This window comes from Eupeodes corollae, chromosome 1, assembly GCF_945859685.1.
Source record: "Eupeodes corollae chromosome 1, idEupCoro1.1, whole genome shotgun sequence".
Lineage (NCBI taxonomy): Eukaryota > Metazoa > Arthropoda > Insecta > Diptera > Syrphidae > Eupeodes > Eupeodes corollae.
In genome coordinates, this window is record NC_079147.1 from 264,634,555 (window position 1) to 264,645,468 (window position 10,914).

General features: G+C 34.4%; 1 protein-coding gene across 1 annotated transcript; it reads right to left on the reverse strand.

Moving 5' to 3' along the window:
* Positions 1-9,008: 9,008 nt before the first annotated feature.
* Positions 9,009-10,429, reverse strand: LOC129938741 (tryptophan--tRNA ligase, mitochondrial). The gene is made up of 3 exons (XM_056046469.1): positions 10,237-10,429; positions 9,751-10,175; positions 9,009-9,690 (listed from the first exon to the last, which is right to left on the reverse strand). Exons 1-3 carry the CDS (start codon positions 10,333-10,335, stop codon positions 9,066-9,068), a joined length of 1,149 nt encoding a protein of 382 aa, XP_055902444.1. The 5' UTR covers positions 10,336-10,429; the 3' UTR covers positions 9,009-9,065.
* Positions 10,430-10,914: the final 485 nt, after the last annotated feature.

The following is a 10,914-nucleotide window of genomic DNA, read 5'->3' on the forward strand; positions in this document are numbered from 1 at the left end:
TATAGAAACTATCCAAACAAAGTAGGTAAACTATTATATTTATATACCTAATACTGACTTAAACATTGTGAACGCCTTAATTCTGGTTTCATAGCCACTTGCCTTCTCTTCAAAATAATCCGTAACATTTTTAGATCTCAAAGACAAATTTCCTGTTCTAGCACTTTGTTGCATCTTATGCAAAAGAACCTATGAGAGCTCTAAGTTCTGATTATTATTATGGTTAATTTACATATAAATTAAACTTCAATACAAAATTATTTTTATGGACTCAATATTATTATTTGAATCACTATCGTAACTTGCAAAGCTATAAAGTTCGCATCGGACAGAATATACCCGCACCTTCTTTCAATAATAAATTTGCCTACTTTCCAGTGCATTGACTTCTTGAGGGTGCTTCTCTTTTTTTTATTAAGAGCCCATTCGCAACTCAAGATGCTGTGGTGGGTTATTTTTCAATCTGATGCAAGACAAGACACCATCGGGTAAGGTAAGGTATGAACGGAAGAAGCAACATATCAGCATTCCAAAGAGCTAAAAAAACAACTTTTTAATAGTTCTGCTTGAGAGAACATGGTGTGCGGAGAGCGCCACTGATGGTCACTGCACTGGGGCTGGATGCCTATTTCATTGATAGGACAAGATGAAGTTAAAATCGAGTGTTTCCTAAATCCGGTTTTTTCTTACAAAAAGGTGACAAGCTTTATGGAGATCGAGTTCGCAGTTTTAATTTTATTAATTGGGTTCATTTGAATCACCTTTTAAGCTGATTTTTACATAAGTCTCCTCACAAAATGTAAATTAAACAATGTTTATGTACAAATATAACATCCCATTTCTGAATCCTCAAAAAATATAGTTTTCTTAATTTACTATAATTTTAATGGAATCCATAAGAAAGACATTAAAACAATCTTCGATATCAATCAAATTAAAAAATATGACAGCTTGATGGACTGTTGAAGAATGAGATACATCTAAATTACATCTACTCTATTCAATTACCATGAGTTCTAAAGCTTTAAGTAAACCCTTAATAAGTGTACAATGAACTTGTTGTGAAACAATGGGGTTCTACTTTAACAAACCACTTCCATTTGTGTAACTTTATCTTAGATATCTGATGGTTTTCGCTCCATTTCACAAGTTACTACCTTTTTATAGAATGTTATAATTTTTAAATGAATGAAATAAAAGAGCTGAGCTAAGAACCTTTTATGTATTTTCAATTTGTTTAAGCTTTTCGTAAAATCAATTTAAAGATGAAAAACCAGGTGATGTATGTAGATCCATATATGATAGCCCAAAATTAATTTCTTCCTTAAACTGCGATTCAAAATGGCTTTTAAGTTCAAGGATGGAAATTTAGTGTTTATCAATGTGTTTTTTTGAGTAGCGGTTGGCTGAAAACAGCATGGATTACATGGAAATCCTAAGCCCAATTATTAGGGCTTCTTAAAACACCTTTTTCAATTTGAGAAGTGGTTAATGTAATTAAAAATCTAAAACAGGAAAAACTCCAGGAGACGACCGAATACCAGTGAAATTCCTTTGAATCTTTCACTTAATTTGAAAAAATTGAAAATACTGATTTTCGAAATAGTAGCGGCAGATATTCTCGCATTGAAAAATACTGAAATTATATAAAAGTACCAATATCTTGTTCTCATTGATCACCTCAACACTTAATATGAAAAACACTCTTCCAGGATGCGAAAAAGAAAATATTCAGCAGTTTGAGATCGTTACACGGATACTAACATTGTTTGGAAATTCTATTGTTTCGAACAACTGAAGTCTCTATCTTGATGTACAGTGCACAAGTTTGGGAATATTTCAAATTCGATGATATAGACAGTTTTCTGAGTTGAAATCGTGGAAAATGTGCACATACATACATACAAGTCCCTGGTGACTATTTTTAGAACCTTTTGGAAGGAACCAGTAGCTCTATGTGTAATAGTTGTAAACTGGAAGTGCAATTTTCGCAACACAGGATGATTATTAATAATACATTATTTATTTCTCGATATAAGAACCGAATATCAATTTTTACCAAATTTGTGTACTATTTTTTTATGAAAAAACGGACTGTTGGATTTCAATAACAAAAAAAACTACTGCATATCGAGAACAATATTTTCTGTGAAATAAAAAAAAGTTTGAAGATAATGTTTTTAATTTTGAAAAGCTATTTGAGTCGAAATTCAATTTTTAAAAACATTGAGTAAAAACTGTCAATTCACAAAATTTTACCAGATGTTAAAAACGTTATTTTTAGTTGGACAAAATTGTTTTGGAGATAAAATCATTTTGTTTTTCTAAAATTTTCGAGGTGAGAATTTTTTTCCATTTTTTTTTAATTATATAAAAAAAAAATTTATTTATAAAAAAAAAGTTAACTGGATTTTTTTTTCAAAAACTCTCTTCTGGGTCTTGAGCTATGGACGACGAAAAAACATCGCAAACGACGTTATCGACGACGTTATTTTAGTATCTTACCTAGGCTTTGGAAATTCTCATTAGTTATGAGTCTTTATATGAAGATTTGTATAAACCTTGAATTTTATATATTCATAGATATAAAAAATAAGTTTTGAAGTTAAATTTAAGTGCTTACTTCGAAACCAAGCCTAAATTTTAACTACATATTTGCTCAAATTTTAAAAGCACCCTTTTTCAACATTTATATATTCAAATAATATAATTTGTATTTAGAGAAAAAACTTACAATGAAAAATTAAAATTATAGAAAATAAACTTCGATTTGTTACAGTAAAATAACCAAAGTAGATATTCTAATTTTCTAATTCTCTTAATTTTATCAGTTAACAAATTAGTAATAAACAAAAAAGCCTTACATTTTACATTTTTACAATTAAAGAAAAAAAGAAAAAATCAAATTTCTTTTAAATTAAACTGGTTGGAAAAATTAGTTTAAATAGTGAGAATACTTAAGATTTTAAGTTAAGCGATGTTTTTGAAAAAGAATTTTTCCAAGACCCTTTGTCATTATACCAGCAACTTGATTGTTAGTAGAGATATATTTGAGCTTGATTTCCTTACTTGCAATAGATTCTCCGTAAATAAGAAAATCATTCACTACTGCTTCCTTTATCGAAGCCCAAATTTAGACAGAGTATCAACTTCTCGTGAATTTGATGCTTTGTCTAATTCCATCCAAAGAATTGTTTCGTCCTATCCTCGCACTGATATTGTTGTTACGGGCGATTTCAATGTACACAACAGACAACACCCGATGGAGTGTGCAGAAATCTTCGCTGAGTTGAAACACCTAACTCAGCTAGTCAACGAGCCCAACCGAATATCGGACGTTGAAGGCTGAGCAGAAAACACTCTTGCCTTGTTTCTTATCTCTGGTACACTGTTAGTGTTCTATTTCCTCTAGACACATCTGACCATTGTGTTATTACAGCAAATTTCTGGCGTCAAAACTGTTCAGTTAAAGAAAGAGTTACTAAGAGAACCGTTTGGCAATACGAGAAAGCCAACTGGGACGGTCTCAATAATTACTTCAGGATCTTTAACTGGTCACTATGCCACCAACGATGGTGACGTTGTTGACGCCAGCGCTGATATGATAACAAGTTTAATTCTCCTGGGAATGAGAACTTTTATACCAAACAGGGTTAAAAGTATCAGACCCAAGGAAAACGCATGGTTTGGTGCGAGCTGTAAGGAGGTTATTAGGGTCAAAGAGGTAAGTGTCCGTTACTATAATGCCAACCGTACTGATGAAAGCCGGAAAAAGTTCAAACAAGTCAGGAAGACCTGCAACGCCCATATTTGACGGACCAAATTTTTACATGACCAAAAGTTACGGAAAAAAATACTGCAATGTCCCAAAGGCAGTACAAAACATGAGGAATTCTTCCTCTTCTTCGGTTCCTACCCTCGTTGTCAATGACACTCCTTTTGTTAGCTCTTTAGAGAAAGCTAATGTCTTTGCTAGGCAGTTCACCGCCAACTCTACGCTGCCAGTGAGTGTTATGACTCCGCCTGTACTTGAGCGAGTTAGTGATTCTATGGGACCAATCTTTTTTCGCACTCGTACTGTGGCAAGAGTCCTAAGAGATCTAAACACACATAAATCCGCTGATCCGGATGGTATCCCCGCTATTGTTCTGAAGAGGTGTCTTCAACGCTGGCAAAACCACTGTGTAAGCTTTTTCATCTGTCCTACTCCTCAGGTCTCGTTTCGAGCGGATGGAAAACGGCATTTGTCCAGCCTATTCCCAAAGGTCATGAAAACGCTGATTAATTATCAGCTCAGTTTGCATGAATCCCTCCTTCATTGGATTAGTAATTACCTTTCGAATTGTTCAATACAAGTTGTATTGCATGGATTCAAGTCTAAAAACCACAAAATAAATGCTGGTGTGCCCCAGGGCTCTGTTTTATTTCCAACACTCTTTCTCATTTTTAATAATGATCTCCTGTCTGCAACATCTAATTCAATACATTGTTTCGCTGACGATAGTACTCTTAGCTTTTTATATATTCGTTTTCAGACTCACATCCTCTTCTTCGGATGCGGAACTGCATTACTGATGGAGGATTAAAAAACCGCGTGGAATTTAATGCTTTGAAAACCCAATGCTGTCTTGTATCGTTAAAGCAAAATATACCCCCCTTGCCATTATCCATAAATGGCACTTCCATCGAGGAAACTGAACATCTCGATATTCTCGGTATGTGTATCACCAACCACCTTTTATGGAATGATCACATACGCGATGTCGCCAAAAATGCCGCAAGGTGTTTGGGTTTCCTTAGGCGATGCAAGAAATATTTCACCCCTTCTGATCTGGCTGTTATCTACAAGACTTACATACGTCAAAAGCTTGAGTATAACTCCCATCTCTGGGCTGGTGCTCCTGCAACTTACTTAAGTCTCTTGGATAGTATTGAACGTAGAGCATTGATAATATCATCATAAGTTCATTTACTTCGCTTGAACATAGTCGTAAGGTCTCTTGTCTGACTCTTTTTTACCGTTATTTTAACGGCTTTCCTTGCATTCCTCCCCTTAAACAGTTCAACCGTAATACTCGCGCTTCTAGGAATGTTCATCAGTATACCGTCGAGCCCAATTTCGGCTGTACTGTCAAAGAGCGGCGGCGTAGGGCGTGGGCGACGTGGGCCACAGCCCACGGCCTCGCGGTCCAAGGGGCCTCGCGCCATGGATATTTATTTAATTTAATTTAATTAAAAGAGGCAAAATATTATTCTTTTTTGCTTGACTGCACTAGAGACTGTAGTAAAGTAGAACAAATGTCTGTGATCTTAAGATTTTGTAATACATCAATGGGCACAATAGAAGAACATTTTATTGGATTTCTTGCTGTAAGTGAGACAACAGGAGAGTATTTAAGTAATGCCATACTAGGCGAGCTAGAAAAGAATGAGTTAGATATTCAAAACTGCCGGTGCCAAGGATACGACAATGGCGCAAATATGGTAGGCATAAATAGTGGAGTCAAAACTCGAATATTAAATATAAATCCTAGGGCATTTTTCACGCCTTGCGGTTGTCATAGCTGGAATCTGCTGTTGGTAGACGGCGCTAATTCTTCGGTGTCAGCAAAAACATTTTTTGGTTTTATCCAAAAAATTTATTTGCTGTTTTCAGGTTCCAGCAAACGCTGGGAATTGGTCAAAGATAAATTAAAACTTACCATGAAGCCTTTATCGGATACGAGATGGGAAAGCAGAATCGAGGCAGTTAAGTCCATACTATTTCAATTTGATGATGTTGTAGGATGCATAGAAAGTTTGAAAAATCAAACGGATCAGTCAGACACTCTCAGTGATTGTGATTCAGTATTAAACGAAATGCTTAGTTTAGAATTTGTAATATCTTTAAATTTATGGTATGAATTGTTATCGCGTGTTAATGTGATAAGCAAACTATGGCAATCTGTACAAGTCCATTTGAGCATTGCCCTTAAACATTTGCATACATTTTGTGACTGGATCAAAGAATATCGGCAAACTGGATTTGAAAAATGCTTGTCTGATGCACAACAATTTATTGACAGAAGCTGTTATGATCTGCCGAACGAATTTAAAAACAAAAGAGTAGGGAAAAAGAAAAGGGTCTTTGATTATGAGGGCGAGGATCAACCTATAGAGTGTCCCAAAACCGGTATGAAGCAAATTTTTTTAACACTATGCTTGATTCAATTATTACCAATATGGATTTGAGATTTATGGCTTTAAATCAACATCATGAAAATTTCGGTTTTCTGTATGATATAAGTAAATTAAAAAATATTCCACACGAACAAATATTAAAACATTGTCAAGATTTACACACAGTCCTACGAGTGGGTGAGAGCAGTGACTTTCAACCTTACGAATTATATGAAGAATTACAAATAATGATCCTAATTTACCTAACTTTATAACAGACGTAAAACAGTTGCTTCAATACATTACAGATAATAACTTAAAAGAAATATACCCAAACATTTACATCGTCATTAGAATATTATTAACAATACCAATTAGTACAGCCTCCGCTGAAAGGAGCTTCTCCAAATTAAAACTCATTAAGAATTATTTAAGGAGTACGATGTCACAGGAAAGAATTTCTGGGGTCGTAGTTTTGTCTATCGAGGCTGATATAGCATCCAAGCTAGATTACGAGCACGTAATTAAACAATTCAGCAGTGTAAAAAGTAGAAAATTTCTGTTCCTGTAATATTTAAATTAAATTGTTTTTTAACGTTGGTCTTAATATCTTAAATATTCTTAGGTTAGCCGATGAAATTTTTTTTTACCTAATTATATATAATCATATATTAAAAGATAAAAGTTGTAAGTTTGACTAAATTTTGCATGAATAAAAGTTTGATAATGAAATGACATATGTTTTTTATTTAAACAAATCTGTCTTTATGCCCGAGAAGAGGGCCTCACAAAATGTATCTTGCCCACATTATTATGATCTAGCGCCGCTACTGCTGTCAAATACAGAGATTCGTTCTTTAGCCGTACTACGCGAATGTGGAATGCCTTACCATACTCTGTCTTTCCATGTCATTGGTGAATTGCAAGGATGTTCAATTTGTTTACAAGACAGCATAGCCATTTTGCATCACTAATATATATTGCTAAAGTCAAATACCCAGCTTCAGTTGATGAAAGGGTAATAGTTGGATGCTTTTGTGATAACCTACTTACTGTATTCCCAAAGACCTTGAACACGTATCACGATGTTGACTTGCGATCGTTCCTATCACCAAGCCACATCAAATCCAAATGTAAGGTTAATTTCTGTCGTTTGATGTGGCCTGGCGTTTTGCATCTGTGATTATTTTCGAACGGTCTGTTTGCATAGCCATTAAATCGCTTGATTTAACGGTACGCCCACTATTACTAGCTGCGCTCTTTCCACATTCATCCAACAGGCGACTTTAAACAAATTCAATCGTTAGTTTGGTTGTATCCATCGTTTCCAGTGTGGTAATTAAGCCATCAAAAGATTTTGGTAACGTTAAAATCAAATGACATACCACATTCAGCTCTTCTAACGTTGCACCAATCGATTTCAACTCACGAAGTACATGATCGAACTGCAGAAAATATTCATTGATTTCATCTCCATCTTTGTATATTGTATCGCATCGTTAATAATTCTTTTCGCACCCAGCAACACTCTTGCGTTCAAATACTCCAATCAATGTATCATATTTCTTTTGCAAACTTTTTGTCTTTAGGTTATTCCAATCACCAATGCATTGCACTAAAATTTATTTGCATTTCTTCTCTTCATACGTCTATGTTTTGCTAGAAACTTCTCCAAACCTTTTTCTTCCAGCAAAATTTGAATTCGGTATTTCCAGTTTGAAAAATTCGTCCCATCAAATGGCTACAGTTTTTGTACATTATTTTCTATTTTGTTTAATAGTAAAGAAATATCAAATTATTTAAATAAAATCTTCCCTTAACACAAAAAAAAATTTAAATTTTCTTTACTGAATTGACTTCTGGGCCCAAAACCAGTTGGTATAATTTTTATTTAGAGAAAAAGCTTAGAATGAAAAATAAAAATTATAGAAAACAAACTTCGATTTTTTACAGTAAAATAAGCAAAGTAGATATTCTGATAAGAAAAACTCAAAGCTGCAATTTTAGAAAGTTCACAAATCAAAGATGGAAGCTCTCCCATCTCCAAAACCCTCGAATCGAACAAAACAAAAGACACAAAAGTGGCAAAAATAGTTAAGTGAACAACTTCATTCATAGAAATATCTAAACCGATCGTGAGGATGATGATGACTATTTCAATTGCATCTTCTGTCAAGGACTTTTTTTCAAAATAAAGAATTAAGGATTTTTGAATCAAGTGCCCTTATTGTCCTGTGCGTGTGCTGGAATTGGAAACAATCGATACGTTGAATATGTTAGTGACTTCTGCGCCTAACTTCTTATTAAGGTTATTTAATAAATTGAGAGACTTTCTGGTTATAGATTTTATTTTCTTTAAAAACCTCATTTTAACAGTTAAGAAAGCTGCCTTCAAGACTTTACGAATCTTATTTTTAAAGATTTTAAGGTTTCGAAAAAAATGGAACTTGATTAGTTTTTACCAATACAATTTTCAAAATTAAAAATCGCTTTAGAACATTCACCGATAGTCTTAGATTTCAAAATAAAACCCCTGAACCCATTACACAATTTTCATTGGACATTGTCAAAAAAACTGCTAGGTTAAGAATTTTGACTAACCGAGCATTTTGTCAAAAGCATCAATATAACTCACATTCTCTTTTCCCCTTCCATTATCATATTTAAGGCTTTAAGACAAAAAAGACAAATTGTTATCTACCCAGTATTCCACGAAGAGTCTTTATCACCTCGAACATTTTTCTTTTGTTTAACCTTACTTCAAGTAAAGTTTCCTAATACCAAAAAGTTCGAGGAAAACTTATTCACGATCCGAAATAAAAATTCAAAAGCATCACACAAGAAAGAAACTCAATTTTCTTCTTTCGAAACTAACACATACATTTTATTCAACAACATTTTCATGACTAGACTCCTTTTGAGACTTTTTTCAACATTGCAAACTCTGACATATTCGCTCCCAAACCAACTTTCTGCTTCACCTCAGCCATTGTCTCTTCGGCAATTGTCCGCGCCTTCTCCCGTCCATCGTCCAGAATATAAACTAATTCGCTGGGATTTTTCAAATATTCATTGATTTTCGTTCGAATCGGTTTGAGGTGTTCTATGACAGCTTCGGCAACAACCATTTTGTATTTTCCAGTATCGATACCTTGGACATCTTTGCAAATCTCTTCGGGAGTCTTGCCATTCGAAACCAACGAATGAATGGCAACTAAATTACTCACTCCTAGTCGATTTTCTGGATCATAAGTCACTTCAGAGGTGAAGTCTGTGACTGCCTTTTTGATCTTTTCCACAATGACATCAGGTTCATCGGTGAGATAGATGCAACTCTTCACCTCTGGGTCGGATTTGGACATTTTCTTAGATGGGTCGCGCAGTGACCGGATACGGGCGGCTTCTTTGCGGTCAATGATGGCATGACAATCGGGAAAGGTGGTTCCGAAACGATTGTTAAATAGACTTCCCAAATGTTGGGTCAACTGAATGTGCTGCACTTGATCTTCCCCAACTGGGACATGAGTGGTTCTTGAACAAAAACATAAATTGTTAACCTTTGACAAGAACTGAACTTTAAGAGTCACTTACTTGTAAAGGAGAATATCAGCAGCTTGGAGCACTGGATACAAAAACAATCCCAAAGGAATCTCCTTCATTTTTTGAGTTTTATCTTTGTACTGAGGTAGATGTCTTAACCTAGCAATTGTGGTTAAAGAACCTAGAATCCAATTAAGCTCGGAGTGTTCCTTCACTGTTGACTGAAGGAAGAGGGTGGATTTGTTTGGATCGATACCACATGCCAGCATTGTGGCAGTCATTTGAATGATGTTGTTGCGTAACTTCTCGGGGTCTTGTGGCACTGTAATCGAATGGAGGTCTACAATGCAGTAAGTTACGTCTTCACCGGAATTTTGTAGTTCGGCCCATTTCTGCACAGCTCCAAGATAATTGCCTAGGTGGAGCGAACCAGTTGGTTGAATGCCAGAGAATATTTTCCTAGGCCACTTGTGAGACTGTTGTTGATGATTTTAAAGTGAGTTGGGATTTTGAATTTGTTAAAAATGAAAGCTTTACCTCATCGAGTGGATTTTCTACGGAACTTGTAAATGCACGGGGTAATGTATTCTGTGCTGTTCGGGATAAAAGAGTTGGCAGGAGTTTTAGGGTGTTCATTTTTGGTAAATTAAAGATTAATTTTGATTATTTTCAGGAAAAAACCGACCAAAGAAGAGGCGAAGGCGATTGTCCTTGATTTTTGTGTTTACATAGAAATGTCATATGGAAACAGCTGTTTGGTTGTCAACGAATTTTGTATTGCATATTCTTAGGAAGATTACCAATTTAGCTGGGCTTAAACATAAAAGTAACTTAAGGCCCACTTTGCACTATGAAAAGTGCGAAATTAAACAGTCGAAAGTAAAAAAAAATAATCTTGGAATTTATTAATACAAAATATAAAAATAAGGCTACACTTCATATTTTTGTAACTTTCAAAGTAAAATCACTATTTTTCAGATCAAAATAAAATATAGAAATAAGACCTAAGCACCACATTAAAAAGTTTACACAATCAGAAATTTAGCCATAAAATAGTTTTGACATATTATTTTTGGAATATATCAGTTTCAAAAATAATGTTGGGTTAATTTTTGCCATAATTTAATGAAGTTTATTCTATTTCAAGCAAATTGTAAGAATGAATGTTTGAATATAAACAAATTTGTTTCACTTGGAAGTAAATTATATGAATCT

Coding starts and splice junctions, on each gene's coding strand:
- LOC129938741 (XM_056046469.1), bottom strand. CDS start 10,335: ATGAACACCCTAAAACTCCTGCCAACTCTTTTATCCCGAACAGCACAG. Junction 10,176..10,236: donor TAGAAAATCCACTCGATGAG/GTAAAGCTTTCA, acceptor CATCAACAACAG/TCTCACAAGTGGCCTAGGAA. Junction 9,691..9,750: donor GCTGATATTCTCCTTTACAA/GTAAGTGACTCT, acceptor TTTTTGTTCAAG/AACCACTCATGTCCCAGTTG.